The sequence below is a fragment of the Microtus pennsylvanicus genome, chromosome 6 (genome assembly GCF_037038515.1).
Source record: "Microtus pennsylvanicus isolate mMicPen1 chromosome 6, mMicPen1.hap1, whole genome shotgun sequence".
Lineage (NCBI taxonomy): Eukaryota > Metazoa > Chordata > Mammalia > Rodentia > Cricetidae > Microtus > Microtus pennsylvanicus.
In genome coordinates, this window is record NC_134584.1 from 76208493 (window position 1) to 76229466 (window position 20974).

Below are 20974 nucleotides of genomic sequence, written 5' to 3' on the forward strand. Positions count from 1 at the left end.
TGCCCCCCAAGGGATCGAAGGCCTGTGATACTAGAAGAAGCTTCTTAGAGCTAAATTCTACTTAAAAAATCCTGCAAGGACTGATAGTCTATCAACTGAAGATCTGTACGCACAGCTCATGGCAGCAATATGCATGCCAGCCAAAAGGTGGAGGGAGTCCAGTGTTCATCAACAGATGAACAGATGTACAAAATATGTATGTATTCAGCTTTGAAACGGAAATTCTTTCATGTGATGTCACACAAACGAATCTTTAAAAAAATAATTACTTTTATTATTTTTAAGTGTGTGTGTACTCATGTGTTGCATGCATGTGGATTCACATGCTATGTGTGTGCAGACTGACTCACGTGTTGTGTGCATGTGGGTATATGCACGGGAGTTCCGGTACCCATGGAGGCCAGAGGAAGTGGGGTTACAGATGACTGGGAACTGACTGGCTTGAGTGCTGGCAATTAAATCTGGGTTCTTAAGCACTGAGCCATGTGTTCTGCGTGAATGAATCTTTATGCTGTACACCGAGTAAAATGAGTCAGTCACCAATAACAAATACTGTATGGTTTCACCTCTGTGGGATTCTCTGAGGAGTCAAATTCATGGGAAGCAGAATGGGGAAGTGGTGACTGGAAGCAACAGTTCAGGTTTACGCGATGAGAAAAGTCTGGTGATTAGCTGCACAGCCATGCGACTGCAGTTTACTCCCGAGCTGCACACACGGGGCAAGACTCACGTGTAGCTTTATTCCTAGCGAGTTTTGAAAAAGAAAAATGACTGTTTACAAATCATCATCTTACTACACCCTGACGGAGATTACAAAACTAAAATTGTTTCTTCACGCAGCTTCTGTCAGGGCTTGTGTGAGAGGGGCTATCTTCTCTGCTTTTCTAAGACACAAACATCCCTCTGTTCCGTTTGCACAGCCTGCTTTTGCCTTCCTGTCTTTGTGTCAGCCCTCTGCGCATGTGTTTTATTGCAAGCTGCACCCAAGTCTTTTAGAAAGCAGAAGAGGTAAAATTCCTCAATAAACCACGGTTACAAAAGGTCACCCAGAAACAGTCCCCAAAGACCTGTTTGTTGTAGTGCTTGTGCCCTATGGGGACGATGAAAATGGACCTTCCTGTCTCACTCTCTGTCTTCCAGAAACTGCCTTTTAATTGATGCAACCCTGTCTCCCTGGCTGACGCTCTGAGTGCCTGAGTACAACAGTTCCCCAGTTCCGCTGCTTGTGGGGCCCCAGGAGGAGAAGAACAGGCTGTGTGATCTGGGTTCTTCAGCAGCACTGTGCTAGCCTGGCTTCTCATTCACACCTCTAAGGTGTGTAAAACAGCCCTGTGGGAAGCACTGCAGAAAGACAATGGAAATACTCCACCATCACCCTGCATTAGACCCTAGGAGCTGCCTGCCCTTTGGCCTCTACCCTGCTCAAGAGCCAAGCACATATCATTCTATGATTGGTTCTCGTAGGTCACATGTTCACATGATGTGAGGTGAGGTACATTTCTCAAAGCGATGGGTGTAGGCGAATCTAAGTTTCCACCAGCTGAGCTGTGGAGCCAGGGAAAACGCCCTTGAATTCCTGGACTCTCAAGAACAGGTCCATCAATAAGGACATCTGGCTTGCTAGTAGCCAGCTGTAACTGCAGCAAAATGCCTCTAGGACCGTGAGGGGTATGCATGTCGTCATGAGTCAAATAATTAGAGAACACAGCACATCATCAGGTCGGCATAATCGAACATCCTGTTCCATGGACGGTGTAACAGATGGCTCCTGACTGCTTGTCATTAAAAAAAAAAAAGTCCACAAAAGATCAGGATTCAAAACAGTCCCTCCCTCCAAACCTTAATGAGAATAAAAATCTCCTCAATTTGAATCTTCAGAATGTGCAAGTTTACCATTTCTCCCCCAAGCACAGGCATCAAGAGTTTGTCCCTGAACAACAGGACACAGAGGAGGTATATCTGCTGATTGCATCCTTAGGACGCACAGAATTTCTCTGCAGTGGTAGAGCTCAGCCTTCAGACTTGCTTTCCTGGATTGACGCCACAGAGAGCTTGGCAGCCAGTGGTCTTGAGGACATGCATTTAGTCTCCACTAGCCTCCCAGAGAGTGTCCGAGCACTACTCAGAAGCCAACCCAGCATTCTCTGTCACCTAAACTGTTCCCAGAGAGATATGTTTGCATAAAACCGTCCTTGGACCTCAGCATCTCAGTTTCCATCGACTTCAGTGAATGTTGGAAATGCGTGAGTCAAAGCCTAGAAGGGGCCTCGTGACCTGGCAGCTGTCACTGACCACTGATAGTTCTACAAGTGTAGGGAGCAAAAGATTTCCCCCATAATATTACATGGCCCATCAAGGACCACATGTAGATGTCCTGGGTCACCCAGGGTCATGTTAGTGCCTGAGGGCTGTGCTGCTGCTGGCGCCGTACAGATCAGAGGGGTCTGTGTTGCCATGGTGTTGTCCAGGCCTGGGCTGCTGCCAAGGTCCATGTCTGGGTCCGTGGCCCTCAGCAGCTGTGGTCTGTGTTGATGTTGATGGCTCCTGTTACCACCAAATGCAGAGAGGATAGGGTTGCTCAGAGGTGGCCTTGCCCCTCACTGGCTGCAACACTAGGGAGAGCCAGGTCTGCACTTCACCTGGGCAGCACAGTAGAGCTGACCCCACTGGTGGGAGTGGGGGGTGATCTGGCCCACAGACATGTGTGGGAGATCTGGTCCCACCCCTCATCTACCATGTGACTGAGTGGGTGAGGGAGAGATGCCTTCCCCATCCCTCACCACCTGTCCCTTATGGGCTGCAGCACTCTGGAGAAAGGGCCCTGTGCCTCACCTGGGCAGCACAGCAGAGCGGGCATTGTGAGAGCAGGAGACCCCGCCTTGCCCCTTTCTGCCTGCCACACTGGATGGGTTAGTAATGGAGACTCTCCCAGAGGGACACTGAGGGAAAGCTGGCAGTCTGACTAACCCAGCTACCACCCAGACCCAGAACCAGGGCTGTGAGTTAGCCCAGGGCAGCATCCACCTCATCTATGAACTTCTGGAGGGGACAAACAGCAGGATCTCCACGACACAGGACAACAACAGGATATCAAAGAGGGGTCCCAGTGAGAGCCCCGTATCCATAGGGTAGCAGAAGCCAGAGGCCTCAAACCAGACCAATAACTCACTGCGACCAACACTTGCAAGTGGAAGTGTTTGGACTAAAAGGTATACTGTGTGACAGCTTCCATACTAAGATTATTCTGTTTCTTTTATTTTTGTGTTTGTTATTCTTTTAAATTTTATTTATTTAATTTTATTTATTTGGGGTAGGTTGCAAGGGTAGAGGGCAGATAAAAAGGGATAAGGAGATGACCTGGATCAGGATGCACAATGTGCAATCCACAAAGGATCAGTAAAAGTTAAAAAAAAAACACAAAACAAACAAACATATTATACATGGCATTTTAAAAACATACATTCATAACATAGCTTTATAAATACTTAATATAGAGAAATTGGGCAATAGCTCAGTTGGTACAGCATTGCCATATAAACATGAGGGCCTGGGTTTGACTCCCAGACCACATGTGAAAAAATTAAAATGACAACTAAATAAAACACCAGGTCTGGTGGCATATGCTCATAATCTCAGGGCTGGTTCTTGAAGTTTGCTGGCCAGCCAACCTAGACAAATCGGAGGGTCCTAGAACAGCAAGAGACGCTGTCTCAAAAGACAAGGTGCACAATTCCAAAGGACTGATGGCAGTCGAAATTGTCCTCTGGCCTTCACAGGTATGCATATAGCAGGCACCTGCACAGACATACACACACGCACTGGTAAGTACTTAATAGAATCGGTGGTTCCTTTCAGGGACCAGGAGAGTTTGGTAGAGAAAGCATGCAGTCACGGTCATATGCAAAACTCAGGGTCTGCAGAGCATAAACTGGGGGAAACCGCTGAATGACATCACGCAAGTGCTAAGCACAGGTTCAACGCTCATATTCCCTCAGCTAGGCCTCTCACTAGGCCATGACAATATAACTCAACCTTCCTCAAGACCCAGCAATACTGCTTTTGGGTATATATCCAAGGGATGCTCAATCGTGCCACAAGGACAAGCGCTCAACTACGTTCATAGCAGCTTTGTTTGTCATAGCCAGAACCTGGAAACAACCTAAATGCCCTTCGACTGAAGAATGGATAAGGAAAATGTGGTATATTTATACAATGGAGTACTACACAGCAGAAAACAATAACAACATCTTGAATTTTGCAGGAAAATGGACGGAGCTAGAAAACATCATTTTGAGTGAGGTAACCCAGACCCAGAAAGACAATTATCACATGTACTCACTCATAAGTGCTTTTTAAACATAAAGCAAAGAAAACCAGCCCACAAATCACAATCCCAGAGAACCTAGACAACAATGCAGACTCTAATCTACATGGATAGTAGAAAAATACAAGATCTCCTGAGTATATTGGGAGCATGGGGTCTTTGGGAGAGGGTTGAAGGGGAGGGGAGAGACAGGGAGGGGAGCAGAGAAAAATGTAGAGCTCAATAAAAATCAATTTTAAAGAAGTGGTTTCTAAGCAGCTTTTCATGACTTCTTGTGTCATGGCGGCACACTTCCTTGCCCTTGAGATGGGAGGCTGGAGCAGTCGCAGTACAGAGAGACCAGGAGCAGCAATGGCGGAGGGCTAAAGAGAGCCCCAGGTCATCATGTGGACCCGCAGTGGGCTCGGCGTGGGAACACACCTGCACTGGGGCTACGGGTAGCGGGGGTCAGCAGGGGTTCCTCCGCAAATGGATCTTACGATTTCCATCTCGGAGGGGGCATTTACTCACTTGACTACAGTGATCTACTTACTGCAAGGCACTTCTCGGAAGGTTAAGTGGACGCTCAGAGGCAACAGTTACTTTGAGGTTTGAACGGAGGCAGGTCAGCCCCAGAGCTGCAGTTCTAAAGCAGCACAGAGTGCTCCACACCCCAGGAAAGCTCAATAAACGCTCACTGGGTTAAGACCTGTCACCCCAAACTTCTGTCTAGTTGGGCGGCATGGTTCCATACTTGTATCCCAACCAAAGGTACATCAAACTACCAGAGAAAGCCTGCGTCTGAAATGAGTATGTATAGACTTTTCTGGTCGTTAGTTAGTTGGCAATATGGTGGAACAATTATTTCGGTGCCATTTCCAACATTTTAGGCAGAAAGTATCCAAAGAGGCCTAAGGGGCGAGAAGGGTGTTCGCCATTTTACGTCTGTAGGTCTGTTATTTATGGCGATTCTTTCCCGCTCTTCATTTGGACATGAAAAGACAACAGGACACATAGAAAGGAGATTATAAAAGAACTTCCTAACTAGGGGAAGTCCACTTTTTAATTACCATGTCTCAGTTGTAGACGGTAGATGCCAATAGGAGACAAGAAAATCCAGTGGCCAGTCTTCCTTCATACAGACATCCAGTGCTTATGAAGAAGTCATTTAATTTCAATAAGTGCCTCTAGTTACTGACTTGTCAAAGGGAGCATAAAGGCAGGGACTTTATCCAACCCCCAGTGAAACTGCAGACTGGGAACAAGCGAATTGCTAGTTCTGGACGCTACTAAACCACTCCGATAAAATGAGGATAAAACAACTTTAGGTCAGTCCAGTCCAGGTCCGTACCCATCAGCCCGTGGTGGGGTCAGCAAAGGCGTCACCCTAGCCCCCGGGAGGCGGCTGTGAAGACCAGTGCAGCTGCAGTGCAGCTGTCTTCCTGGGTGGCAGTGCCCTGCCCAGCAGAGGTGGCTGCTGTGTGCTGCTGTGGGGTGGGGAAGTAGGGCAGTGACCGCGCTCACGTTTCAGGGTCTCAGATTTCCTCTCCTGAGAAAGTCCTACTAGACAAGAAGAAAATACGGCAAGAGCTCTGTTACCAGCGACACGGTTACATCTGGTAATCAAACTGGGTGCTAGGCTCCATTTCCGGGGTGCCATCATTCTGGATGAAGGGGCCGTCTTTTGTTTCAATTATTCTATGAAAGCTGATGCATTGTCTGCTTAGAAAAAGAAATGTTCAACTCAATTAATTTATTAGACATTGGTCACATGCCCTCCCTTATTACTGATTCTGAACATCTGTCACAGAGCAGACTTTGTTCAGGACAGGATGAACAACTGCATCATTCATTACCGGGTGAAAGGCGTGTGACACCACCCAGCCTCGACACACACATGACACCCATTTCCCAAGACGTGCATATTGCATGATGCCACACAGAGCACATCAGGGCACAGCCTAGAGGTTTATTTGGTCTATCTGTTTATATACAATCGCTAGGGAAGACGCTAGTATGTTCTAATCTCCTTTACTGCTAATCAGAACCAAGGGGCGGGCCATTGCTCTTTAACGACAAATGATCTGTTGACGCTTTGTGCGCGTAGCCTAAGTCTTCTAATGTGTCTGTTCCCTGTGTGTCTCAGGCCAGCAGTGCACACGTTAGTCAGGCTAGAGAGAGGGGTGACTGAAACCAAAGTCCCTTCCTCATTGTGTGAGAGGGGTGATTGCAACCAAAGTTTCTTCCTCATTGTGTGGGACTTCCAGACAAGGAGGCTGCCATCACATGTCAAGGACACTTCCGGCCACAAAGAAAAAGGAATGGAATCTCTCTGCCTGTGAATGTGCCACCGCCCTCAGGTGTTTCAAGTTCTTTGCCAGTGGATGGAGTTAAGAGGCAGATCTTTTCATGGGTTAAATCATGAGATTAGGACTGTGTTAGCTACGTTTCCCTTTGCATTTTCTCTGATCCCAACAAGAAATAACTGAAGGTAGATAGGGTTGATTTTGGCCTACAGTGTAAGAGACCGTGACATCAGGGAGAGCACGGTGACGGGTCTGAGAGCCCCGGCTGGACACACTGCATCCATGGTCGGGAAGCAGAGAGGCTGCAGCTCAAGGTCCCCTAGCTGGGACCAAGTGTTCACATACATTCAAGCCAAAATGAGGCCTTTGTCAAACTGACAGGGGCACGTTCGACTTTTCCATCTTTGTGGGACACAGATTCCAGTCTCTTGTGGAGGAGTGCCATTTAGAAGCAACCACAAATGCAGTTTGGAAGTAACCACAGAGTGAAGTCCCTCCGCCAGATGCCAAACCTTCTGGATTTCCCAACCTCCAGAATTGTGAGAAACACAGTTGTGTTGCTTCTAAGTTCCACAGATGTTGGTATTTTGCTCTAGTAGCACAAATAGACTGAGATAAACAATGCTCGTGTCCCCTCTCCATCCCTGGAGCACCCAACGTCATTTGGCTTCATTGTGTTAGTTCTCTGTTCACGCACCTATGTCTCATGTGCCCCGTGATTCGTCAACCGCACAGCAACACACTGGGGACAGGCTGCATTATCAGCTCTGCTGTATTCTTTTTGCCACAATCATCATGGGTCTTTACATGCCATGGACATTTCTGCATACTTATTATGGACTGGGAAGCTCCTAGGCACTACTCATTCACTCCTGAATTCTTTTTCGTGACATCTGAGAGTATGTGTATATTTGTTGTAATAGGAGTGGTGGGGCACCTGGCCGCCCGCATGGCTAGCTTATGCCCTGAAATAATTACACGGAAACTGTATTCTTTTAAACACTGCCTAGCCCATTTCTATTAATGTGTGTAGTACCGAGGTGCGCTTACCGGGAAGATTCTAGCCTACGTCCATCCTGGGTCGGCGCTTCATTATGTCTGCCCGGGAGAGGGGAGCATGGCGTTTGAGCTCACTTCCTCTTCCTCCCAGCATTCTGTTCTATTAACTCCACCCACCTATGTTCTAACCTATGAGGCCAAGCAGTTTCTTTATTAATTAACCAATGACCTTCCTCCATCATATATTCATGTGTGTGGGTATGTGTGTGCCACAGTTTACATGTGTGTGTTCAGAGGAAAACTTCAGGTGTTGGTTCTTGCCTTCTGCCTACTTTTGAGAGAGCAACTCCTTGCTCACAGACTGCATACACCAGACTAGGGGACTCTCCGGTATCCATCTCCCATGCAGATGTATGAGTACTAGGTTACAGATGTGCACTGCTGCACACAGCTTTGTGTGTGTTCTGGGGATCCCAACTCAAGTCTTCATGTTTGCATGGCAAGCACTGTACCCGCAGAGGGTTCTCCTCAGCGGTGTCCTCAATCTTAGTGAGGTGACAAAGAGATTTGATTTTACATGCAAGGAAGTGAACAGGATACTCATTTATGTTGCCATTTTAAAAGCTATACCCCAACAACCAATCATAGCAGACTGAATGGAAGATGCAGATCACACTCTATTTTTCTATCTAATTTATTAATTTATTTTGGTTTTTTGAGACAGGGTTTCACTGTAGCTTTGGAGCCTGTCCTGGAACTAGCTCTTGTAGACAAGACTGGCCTGAAACTCACAGAGATCCACCTGCCTCGGCCTCCCAAGTGCTGGGATTAAAGGCTTATGTCACCACTGCCCAAATGCAGATAACTGGTGCGGGAGAATTGTCTGTATTCTGTCAATCATGTTTTAAATAAACACTTACTGGCCAGGCAGAAAGTATAGGTGGGACAACCAGACAGGAAGCAAAGGTGGGGCAATGAGAACAGGAGAATGCTGGAAAGGAGGAAGCCCATTCCTCCCTAGTCCTTCCCAGACCACGGAAGAAGCATGATGTGACCTGCCCCACTGAGAAAGGTACCGAGCCATGTGGTTAACATAGATAAGAATAATGGGTTAATGTAAGTGATAAGAGTTAATAAGAAGCCTGAGCTAATGGGCCAGTCAGTTTATAACTTATGGAGACCTCTGTGTGATTTTCTTTAGGGCTTAATGACTGTGGGAACTGGGCAGGACAGAAACCCCAACAACAAGCAGGCCCTCATGTTACAGATAACTCTCTTAAATCAACTATTTTTCTTATAATCCAGATTAAAGGAAGGATTTTAAAAAAATGTAATGTCACTCTTCTAATGCTCTTGACAACATGATTATTTTATAAAATGTTCATGTGATATTATTTATAAGAATTCAATGGGTTTGTTATCTTTATTCTGTTTGTATAGCATTAGGGATTACATCCAGGGCCAGCACTGTTGTTATTTTAAAATAAATTGATAGAGCAATAGTTCTAAAGCTCTGTTTGGGTAGTTATCAATACATGTAACTGATATGAAGAGAAAGTCCGTGCTTCTCGGTGGTTTTGAGAGGATAAAGGGCCCGCCGTTTGTTACCTGCTGGTGGCTAATTCCCTGACACAGGAGATGAGAAGCGGAGGCTCAGCAAAATAAAGTCACTCACTTGGCCACAGCCAGTTGGTTTGCAGGAAGCCTTCAAGGCTGAGCTCCGGAATACTGCCACAGTATTAGACAGGAAGTGTCATTGTAAGACGGTCCAACCAAGCTCGCCACACTGAGAATTTCTGCTTGTTATGAGAGATGACCTATGATTGTTACTAGAAACCATTATGATGTCTCAAAGGCTCACACCACAGCCTGAAGGGAGCGGTCTTGATTTAGCCAAAGATTTTGAGCTTTAGACAGAGGGACTCTTGGTCCCAAGCCTGGACCCTCATCTCCTCACCATTGAAAGAGAGGGAGAACAAACATCACCACTTCAGAGCTGGGAGAACTAAATACAGTGGTGCCTGGAACCCCTCCGGGGCCCCCACATTGCTTCATGATTACTTTGCCCCTAGGGTCCACAGTGGTGGAGAGACATCACACCTTAGCCAGAAGGAAAAGGGGAGTTTGTCAACTGCTAACCCCTAGACTCCACTGGAAGCCAATGTCCTGTGTGCAGGGATGAGAGGCCACAGAGATGTTGTTGTCAGCGGGGTGGCCACATCTGGACATAGTCACCTCAGCAATGTTCAGCTTCGGCACTTTCTATGTACAGCATCTTTTTCACTTGTTTCCCTCAGTATACACTTCAGTGTTTTTATGAATTTAGTGTGTGCGCATGTGAATATATGTGTGTGTGTGTGTGTGTGTGCGTGCGTGCATGTGCACTTGTGAGTGTGGCCAGTTTGCATACTTCCTGATGTGGAGGACAACTTTCCTAAGTGGGTTCCCTCCCCCCACCTAGTGGGTCCTGAGAATCCAACTCAAACATCAGGGCCATGTGCAAGTTCCCCTACAGCTGACCCATCTTTCTGGCCCTTCATTTGTTCCTTTCCAGAAAGAATCAAAGCTAGAACCCAAGGAAACAAGGAGCTCTTCTGAGCTCTCCATAACTGCATAACCCCTTAATAAAATGCCTTTGGGCTTAAGGGTGAGTGTGTAGGGATGACAGACAACCAAATTCACCTCTCCTGCATGATGCAATGAAAAGGGATGCTCATGCGACCCCTTTCCCAGTCTAGACTAAAGAGTCAGAGTAGCGTTTGCTCCCCTCTGTCGAGGTTTGGCAGCACAATCAAAACCATCATCTTCGCTCTTTGCCTCCTGACACCTCTGTAGAAGAAGCCTGGAGTCCTCTTTAGTTAATGAACTATTTTTTTTAATGAATTAATGTTGTAGCAGAAGGAATTGGACCAGAAATTTGGATGCTAGGCATGCGTTCTACCCTGAGACGTTGGTAATTTTTAGTTTGAGACAGTCTTACAAGTTGTCCAGGCTGATTTTGACCTTGCTATGTAGCCCAGGCTGGCCTTAAACTTGTGATCCCCCTGCTTCAGTCGAGATGTAATGCATAAGTCACCATTCCCAGCTTTTTAGTGTCTTTCCCCATTAAGACATTGAAGTACCACATGATGCCTCAACTCTAACAGCCTCTTCGTACAGCAGGCAGACTGTCTTTCCTGGCAGAACAGGAATGTGAGGCCTGAACCTAACTGTACAGGTGCTAGCTGCCCCCAGGGGGCGCTCGCTTCCTGAGCATTCTGTAATACAAGGTCAGCACAAGTGAATCTACTGTCCATAGACAGAGGAGTATTGATATCTAACTGAAGAGAACAAATACTGCCCCGCACCCCAGCAAATGGCCCTGAAGCCACCAGCTTTAACTGTCTCTTGCCGTCTGACCCAACTCTGCAACAGAATCGCTGCAGAGAAAATTTTGTCTGTGAAATTTTCAGTGAAGAAACTTAGTGATTTCATTGATATGAAAGTGCTTCATCATGTTAACTGAAGAAGCCAATATGCTAATATCCACAGCCCAGTGCTTTATGGATAATGTATGATCTTAAATTGCTGTTGACTTTCATTCAAAGTGGAAACCAGCTCCCTACACTCAGGCAGCAGGCTGTGCGGCCACGGTCCTTACATCATTGCCACTCTCTAGGATCCAGGACAGTTAACACACAACTATTTTTGATCTCATATTCATCTTCCTTAATTTCCTACTCTCCTCAAAATCACCCAGCTTCATTAATTTTTTAGCAGATTTCTCAAGTGCACTACAAGAGACATCGTGTAAAAAATGCTGAACAGACAGAAGTACTCTTGAAGGAAAATTTTAACGAAGTCTACAGGAATGACTCCATTTCAGAGGTCAGAGACTTTGAAAGGACCTAAAGCACTGGAATCTCACTTCTTGAGGTTCATGCTGGAAAGACCATCAACAAACCAAAATTAGTTACCGAGTGCCAATGATGTACTGAGTCTTTTCTTAGGTGCCGGGGCTGATATTGAAAAGCATGCTTTCTCTCTGGGTAGTCAGGGTGCAGAGAGTACAAAAGTGACCAAAAGAGTGACAGAAAAGGACAGCTGACGGGATGGAGCTCAGTGTAGAGCACCTGACTCAACCGCCAGAAAGAGGGGGTGCTGTGGGACTTTTGTTTGTTTTTAGACAGGTTTCCTTATGTCACCTAGGCTGGCATTTGAACTTTAGATCCTTCTGCCTCTGCCTCCTGAGGGCCGAGATTACAGGTGTGTGCACCATGTCCAGGTCTAACTCTAATTCTTATCACTAGAATAAGTTGGTAAGGGGTAAGATACATGGTCTTTATAACAAGGGTGGTGGAGGAAATGCCTGACTCAGAGAGTTGTCCCTGCCTCTCATCTGTCCTCATTTACACTGCTGTGACTTGAAAGGGAAGTATCTCCCATAGGCTCACATATCCTATCACTTGGTCCCCAGGTGGCAGCAGTATTTAGAAAGGACTGAAAACTTTTAAGACATGGGACTTTGCTGGAGGAAGTGGGAACAGGCCTTGAGGATTTATAGTCTGGCCCAACTTCCTGTTCACACTCGGCTGGCTGAGTATGGGTGCAGTGTATCAGCCTCCTGGTCCTGAGTATGGGTGCAGTGTAACCAACCAGCCTCCTGGTCATGAGTATGGATGCAGTGTACCAGCTTTCTGGTCCTGAGTATGGGTGCAATGTGTCAGCCTCCTGGTCCTGAGTTTGGATGCAGTGTAACCAGCCAGCCTCCTGGCTCTGAGTATGGGTGCAGTGTTTCAGTCTCCTGGTTCTGAGTATGGATGCAGTGTATCAGCCTCCTGATCCTGAGTATGGATGCAGTGTAACCATCCAGCCTCCTGATCCTGAGTATGGATGCAGTGTATCAGCCTCCTGGTTATGAGTATGGATACAGTGTATCAGCCTCCTGATTCTGAGTATGGATGCAGTGTATCAGCCTCCTGATCCTGAGTATGGATGCAGTGTATCAGCCTCCTGGTCCTGAGTATGGATGCAGTTTATCAGCCTCCTGATCCTGAGTATGGATGCAGTGTATCAGCCTCCTGATCCTGAGTATGGATGCAGTGTATCAGCCTCCTGATCCTGAGTATGGGTGCAGTGTATCAGCCTCCTGATCCTGAGTATGGATGCAGTGTATCAGCCTCCTGATCCTGAGTATGGATGCAGTGTATCAGCCTCCTGATCCTGAGTATGGGTGCAGTGTATCAGCCTCCTGATCCTGAGTATGGATGCAGTGTATCAGCCTCCTGATCCTGAGTATGGATGCAGTGTATCAGCCTCCTGATCCTGAGTATGGGTGCAGTGTATCAGCCTCCTGGTCCTGAGTATGGATGCAGTGTATCAGCCTCCTGATCCTGAGTATGGATGCAGTGTATCAGCCTCCTGATCCTGAGTATGGATGCAGTGTATCAGCCTCCTGATCCTGAGTATGGGTGCAGTGTATCAGCCTCCTGATCCTGAGTATGGGTGCAGTGTATCAGCCTCCTGATCCTGAGTATGGATGCAGTGTATCAGCCTCCTGGTGCTGAGTATGGATGCAGTGTATCAGCCTCCTGATCCTGAGTATGGATGCAGTGTATCAGCCTCCTGATCCTGAGTATGGGTGCAGTGTATCAGCCTCCTGATCCTGAGTATGGATGCAGTGTATCAGCCTCCTGATCCTGAGTATGGGTGCAGTGTATCAGCCTCCTGATCCTGAGTATGGATGCAGTGTATCAGCCTCCTGATCCTGAGTATGGGTGCAGTGTATCAGCCTCCTGATCCTGAGTATGGATGCAGTGTATCAGCCTCCTGATCCTGAGTATGGGTGCAGTGTATCAGCCTCCTGATCCTGAGTATGGATGCAGTGTATCAGCCTCCTGATCCTGAGTATGGATGCAGTGTATCAGCCTCCTGATCCTGAGTATGGATGCAGTGTATCAGCCTCCTGATCCTGAGTATGGATGCAGTGTAACCATCCAGCCTCCTGGTTCTGAGTATGGATGCAGTGTATCAGCCTCCTGATCCTGAGTATGGATGCAGTGTATCAGCCTCCTGTTTCTGAGTATGGATGCAGTGTATCAGCTTCCTGATCCTGAGTATGGATGCAGTGTATCAGCCTCCTGATCCTGAGTATGGATGCAGTGTGACCATCCAGCCTTCTGATCTGTCACATACATAGCTGTCATAATGGCTGGAACTACAAGGTCAAATGAGCCCTTTCAACCTGAAGTTACTTAAGGGAGAAAGTAACTAAGACACACACCTAGAGAACTGCTTCTAGTTTGCTGAAGTTCCCCTAGGTGTCCTCTGCCAGCCTCTGTTTTTGGGTACAGTCTCACTGTAGTTTAATTCTGTGGCAAAGATTAATCCCATTTCGAAGTGGCAATGCCTGTTCTCTGCAGACAGTGAGCGACCACATTGTTTTTCTTAGGAGTCTCAAACCCAGCTATCCATGAGAGGCAGGCAAGAGTGCAAAGGACTGGTGGATAGAAGACCCTGGGGGAGCCACCGTGTGCCACCCGAGGGAGGACATCACTGTAGAAGGCCCTGGGGGAGCCACTGTGTGCCACCAGAGGAGGACATCACTGTAGAAGGCCCTGGGGGAGCCACCGTGTGCCACCCGAGGGAGGACATCACTGTAGCAGACATGGGGAGACACCGTGTACCACCCGAGGGAGGTCATCATCACTGTAGCAGACACTGGGGGAGACACCGTGTGCCACCCGAGGGAGGACATCACTGTAGCAGACACTGGGGAGACACCGTGTACCACCCGAGGGAGGACATCACTGTAGCAGACACTGGGGAGACACCGTGTACCACCCGAGGGAGGTCATCACTGTAGCAGACACTGGGGAGACACCGTGTACCACCCGAGGGAGGACATCACTGTAGCAGACAAGGGGGAGACACCGTGTACCACCCGAGGGAGGTCATCATCACTGTAGCAGACACTGGGGGAGACACCGTGTGCCACCCGAGGGAGGACATCACTGTAGCAGACACTGGGGGAGCCACCGTGTGCCACCCGAGGGAGGACATCACTGTAGCAGACACTGGGGAGACACCGTGTGCCACCCGAGGGAGGTCATCACTGTAGCAGACACTGGGGAGACACCGTGTACCACCCGAGGGAGGACATCACTGTAGCAGACACTGGGGAGACACCGTGTACCACCCGAGGGAGGTCATCATCACTGTAGCAGACACTGGGGGAGACACCGTGTACCACCCGAGGGAGGACATCACTGTAGCAGACACTGGGGAGACACCGTGTACCACCCGAGGGAGGACATCACTGTAGCAGACACTGGGGAGACACCGTGTACCACCCGAGGGAGGACATCACTGTAGCAGACACGGGGGAGCCACCGTGTACCACTCGAGGGAGGACATCATCACTGTTCTCCATCACAACAACCAGAGTGCTCAAGCGGACTGTGACTCTCCAACTGCTGTCTTGCTGAACTTTTCACAGCTAGAAAAAGAGAAGAGACAGGCTCTTCCAGAAGTTAGAAAGAAAGACTAAGAGGAGAGAGAGCTTCAGCAGTGGAAGTTTTCCCCTGAGAGGAGGCACTCGTGTTTGTGCACGCGTGTGTGCATATGTGCACACACGTGCATGTGAGACAGTCGTGAACAAAAAGAAGAAAAATGAAGGAAGGGAGGAAGAAAGATTACATACTGGGGACCAAAGGCATCCCGATTAGAAAGGAGAAAAGGCTGGGGACAAAAGAGGGCACTAACGGGGAGCTAGTGCCGAGGAATCCGGCCAGATTCACCCACCCCCAGGCTCCTCTCATCGGTACAGCCATTCCTTGGCACTGCACGGGGCACATACTCCCTCCAGTGACTCTGGATCGCAGGGATTTGAGATGCAGGTTTGCCATGTTATAACTCCAGCTACCCTAGCCATCCCTGAGGGCATCCCACTGATGCCAGCTCCCCAAGGTGTCCCCAAGGATGCCCCAACTACAGTCTGTGCACAGAAACACTTTTCAGATGCAAAGACAGTCTCTCAACCAGTCCTTTTAAAGTTCCAGAGTGTTGGGTGCAAGGGGTCCCATGGGCACTGTTTGTTGGGAGGACGGCTGGGGAGCGGCATCTCTGGGGACAAGTGCCCTCAGTGTGGACAAGCGTGATGACACAGCAGTCGGAACATGAAAGGGATCAAGGTGCATGAAAACATTACATGAAATGGCGCACAACGGTACAGCCAGCATAGTACTAGGGAGATGTGGGCTGGCTTTACTCCTGCCACATTGGCTGGAATGACCTTTCTTCCTGGAGATCCACTCGGCCAACAGAATTGGCTGGAGAGGGTGACACTGAGACCTATCGCTCCTTTGCTCTTCCCAACAGTCTTAGGACAATAACACAAGGCTCAGATGACAGTATCTTTTGAGAGAGGTTACATATGCCTCCAACAGACTTCTAATTTTTAATATTGGCCAACGTTTTAGAGAAATCGACTGAAACACTGAATCTTAATTTCAGGAAAAGAAGAAGAAGAAAAGAAAAACTTTCATTGCAAGTGTAAGTGGGAGTTTTAATATGTGTGGAACTGATGTGGAAGCTGAGTAGCTGCAGTGATCTGAGGCGATATGTACTGTATTGTTTCAAGGAAGAATTCAATAATTAATCATTTAATACATATCAGAACATTTTGAGTTTATAATAAGAACAGTTCTGTGCTAAAGTATTAACTCATATTTTCACTTCAGTGTTTAATAAAAAAATTGGAAAGAATGTTTCCCTTATTATTTCCCCTTTCCTGCCTCTGCTCCAGCTCAGTAGCTGAAGGATAAGATTAGACTGAGGCTCACTGCGAAGCTACCACAGGCAGACACCTACCACATTTTGTCATCTTGTAAAGACAGCAGTGCCCCTGTCTGCAGACACACCCCAGCCTCACACCACACTCCCCTCCTCAGCCTTCCTCCCTGTGAGCAGGCATATGCATTCTGAAAAACTCCTCCAGGCCAATCGTTAGGCTGGTGGGTTAATTTGTTCAATAATTAATCTACCCACAAAATGTTTACAGAGCAGCTACCATGCCTCAATGGCTTGGGCTCAAGGCTAGGTACCAGATTTTAAAAAAAGACAGAGTCTGAAACCAAAATGGACAAGCTAAACCCTCAATATAAGGTGTGTTCCTTTGACTTTCATGTGTTCAAAGAGATCTTCTTGGGTTCTTTGTTTGACATTTTATTTTCTGATGCTGTATACATTTTAAAATTAATATCTAGCATCAGAAGCAAACGACACAAAAGGAAACAAAAGTGAATTCAGCGTCATAAAATGCAGAACACCTGTGGTTCCCAAAGCACTGAGGGCTGAGCATGTGCTCAGGTGTAGGGTCTTCACCAGTGTGCATGCAGTCCTGAGGACTGGGCCTATGCTCAGGTGTACAGCGCTCACCAGTGTGCATGCAGTCCTGAGGGCTGGGCCTGTGCTCAGGTGTAGGGCCCTCACCAGTGTGCATGCAGTCCTGAGGGCTGGGCCTGCGCTCAGGTGTAGAGCACTCACCAGTAGGCATGCAGTCCTGAGGGCTGGGCCTGTGCTCAGGTGTGCAGCGCTCACCAGTGTGCATGCAGTCCTGAGGGCTGGGCCTATGCTCAGGTGTACAGCGCTCACCAGTGTGCATGCAGTCCTGAGGGCTGGGCCTGCGCTCAGGTGTAGAGCATTCACCAGTGTGCATGCAGTCCTGAGGGCTGGGCCTATGCTCAGGTATAGAGCACTCACCAGTGTGCATGCAGTCCTGAGGGCTGGGCCTATGCTCAGGTATAGAGCACTCACCAGTGTGCATGCAGTCCTGAGTGCTGGACATCTGCTCAGGTGTACAGCACTCACCAGCGGGCATGCAGTCCTGAATCCAGAGCCAGTGCTGCATAAACTGGTGATGTGTCTACAACCCTAGCACCCAGGAGTTTAGGTTCATCCTAGGCTCATAGTAAGTTGAAGGCCAACCTGGGCTACATGAGCTCTACCTCAAAAACAATAAACAAATGAAAAAAAAAACCACTTTCTACTTTCAAAAAGTGGGAAAAATACGAACAGACGGGAGTAAATAATTACAAATCATCATATAAAGGTTTTACATCCAGAATAGATAAAGGACAATGAGCAAAGAATGACATGACAACCAACGTAAAGTAAAAATGAAAAAAGGCCTTGGCCTGATACCTCTCCAAAGAAAATACGTCAATGGCCAGTCAAGATGGCTCAATACCCCCAGCTGCCAGAAAAACGCAAAGCGTAACTAATGAACGATCATAGTCAGCAGGATGAATAGTCAAAAGAAAAAGTATTGGCATGAACATGGAGAAACTGGAAGCCTGCTTTCAGCTGGTAGGCTGTAAAAATGTTACAACTTCTGTGTATACCATTTGAGAATTCTTCAACGCAGAATTAGCAAGTGCCCAGAGGGTCTACTCCGAGATATATATTCTTAGGAATCAAAAACAAGAACAGGGGATTGTGGATTTGAATGAGAAATGTCCCCCAGAAGCTCACGTGTTTTCCTATTTGATCCCCAGTTGGTGACATTGTTTAGGGAGGTTATGAAACCATTAGAAGGTGGAGCTTTGCTGGAGAAAGTATGTCTCCAGGGGATAGACTTGAAGTCTTACCCCTCTTCCTATCCCTTTTCTCCTTGCCTGTATGTCAATCCACTTCCTTCTCCCACCATGCCCCTCCTGATAGCATGGACTCTGTCCCTCTGGAACCATACGCCGAAATAAACTCTGCCTTTCCTAAGTGATCTTAATCAGGGAGTGTGGTCATAGCCACAGTACAGGCATCCTGAGGGGCATTTGTGTACCCATGCCCACAGCTGCATCATCTACTATACTCAAAGGCAGCAAAAGGCCCCACGCAGAACTCAGTCTAGTTCTGTGTGTATTGCACTCAGAGACTTTATTTAATGCATACTGTTGGATCACTAACACAGAACTCGCCACAAGAGCAAAGTAGCTCACAACTGTATGGTGTTTTTCTTTTCTCTTGGCACCATTACAGCCTTGCTGAGCTCAGTGGCGTCAGGACTGCATACCAGCATGGCACTCTCGCCATTTGATACAGGGACATCACCAAGAAAAGCATAAAACTGCACAGAAAGTAGCAAAAAAACCAGAAAGCTTAAAGGAAGCTGGCACACAGTCTCAGAGCTGAACCAAAGAGGCAGAGCACAGCCCTTTTGGTCTCTACTGCAGGGTGCACTCTTTAGTTATTTAGTTTGCCTTCCGCATGTGCTGTGAACGCTGCTAAGCACTGTGTGCTCGTAGTGAGATTAAAACTGGATGTAACCACCAGCAGGCAGACCCACAGGCAGAGACTGCATAAATAATGAGGACCGAGAACATACGAAGAAGGGAATACTGCTAAGCCATAAAAAGGAGTGGAAGTGGAAGACATGGTTCCATGTGGGTAAAATACACAATATTATGTTCAGTGAAAATAAGCCAGGCATGAAAGTACAAATATTGTATGACTCCATCCCTACACAATGTCTAGAATACAGGCAGGCTCATAAAGTATAGACCCATAGACATTACAGCGGGTCAGTGAGGAATCATCACTCAAAACCATCCCTACACAATGTCTAGAGTACAGGCAGGCTCATAAAATATAGATCCATAGACATTAGAGAGGGTCAGTGAGGAATCATCACCCAAAATATTTGGGGTATCAGCATGGGATGACGAAAAGGAGCTGGTGCTGGTTATATAATAGCACACATGTCAAAGTATTAACTTAAATGGCAAATTTATGAAATGTTTACAGCTATGAAAACTGGATACACATATGTAGGAGGATTAGACAGATCAGCTCACTCTTCTGTTCCATACAAAATCAGATAAAGATCTTCTGGGGGCATCCGGGGTTCTGTCTTTCCCACACTTCCAGTTAGAAGGACCACCCTTAGTGTGTTTCAAAAACAGGTTTACTATCTAACAATATATTTAACAGTGGGTTATTAAGGAAAACAAGAAAATTTAAAATGCGCATGTCTGTTCTTTGGCTTTGCTTTTGATGAAAATTTATGCTAGGATGATTCTGACCACTTGCCAGAGGGGGGTTGTCTCAAGAACATGCAATGTCCTTACACTTTCTTTGGAATAGAATCGGTGTGGTGCCAAAGCACAGAGGCGAGCTGGGACCCCTCAGCAGATGACTCCAGAGTTGGTTGTGTATCTTGGCACAATGCTTTCTCCTTTACCATCATTTGCCATCTGAGACCCTCATTCTAGAAGCCTCTGCATTCACGTCTCTAGAGGGAGACTTCTGTCAGGAGACGGCTGTGGCTACTGTCATAATTTCAGTGCTCCTTTTTAAATATTTTCGAGGAACAATTACACAGAGGCATTGCTGGGTAGGAACGTGTAAGAAATGTGCCAGTGTGAAGTGCAAACAGCAATAAAATTAACTTAAAATGGGAAGGCATTCATCGCCAAAGAAAGAAATCCACTAGAAGTTGTTCAGTCTTTTAAAACGCATCATAAAATGAAAAAATGTTTCGTTTCAGAACAAGGCTTTGGCTTCTTGATGATTGGAAGGAAGGGTAATTATGATTGTCATGAAAACACATCGCGCAGCTGTGTACAGTTAACAAAAGACCCATTCTATGATGCGATCCAAACCTGGCACTTTAAATATTCACATTTCCTAGAAATGAGCTTCTTTTCAACTGGAGCAGATAGCAGAGAGACTGCTTTCTATTAACCATGGCACTGTACCAGGTGAGGCCTCACAGCCAACTGGATCTGCTTTTTTTTGGGGACAATTCCCACATATATGATGTAAGAGTTACATATACTGAGTAACTGATACTTAGACGTGTGTGTATGACACCATTGTAAAGAGTGATTTTTCAGTTTTTAAATTCAATGTTTTTTAAAAAAAAAACTCTTAAATGCTCATTTCAGTAGATTCTTTCACACTTGTACATGTGGCTTAGAGATTATTTTAAATAACAGCATAACAAACAATTCTGCAGCTTGTTTGATGAGGGCGAATTAATAGGTACTTACTCATTAAAGACTAGGTCTGGTGCGAAATAGAGAAACTGGCTGTTCGTATGTTTGTACGATCTCCAGCTCAAGGCAAATGACGAGAGACACATCCAAGAATACTGGATGAGGGTAATTTGGTCCTCAAGAGGCAAGTTTTTAAATCCTAGAGAACAGAACAATTAATCACAGAAAGACACTTAGCATGTGAGTACATTCCAGGAAGAATCCCACCTAACTACCTTTCCCTAACACACTCAAATCAATTCCGCAGACATCTATGGGGACACGCGCCTGGCTCCGCACAAGACTTCATTTGAAATTCACAGGAAATGCTTGGTGTGGGGGTGGGGATAGAG

At 46.9% G+C, this 20974-nt stretch overlaps 1 protein-coding gene across 6 annotated transcripts in view; it reads right to left on the reverse strand.

The window, feature by feature from the left end:
• The window catches only part of Nr3c2 (nuclear receptor subfamily 3 group C member 2), a 322027-nt gene that overhangs the window by 50655 nt on the left and 250398 nt on the right, over positions 1-20974 (reverse strand). For all 6 annotated transcript variants that reach the window (XM_075976497.1, XM_075976498.1, XM_075976499.1 and 3 more), the window contains one exon: positions 20637-20781. In XM_075976497.1, the coding sequence (XP_075832612.1) occupies positions 20637-20781 (145 nt within the window). The remainder of the gene's footprint in view (positions 1-20636; positions 20782-20974) is intronic.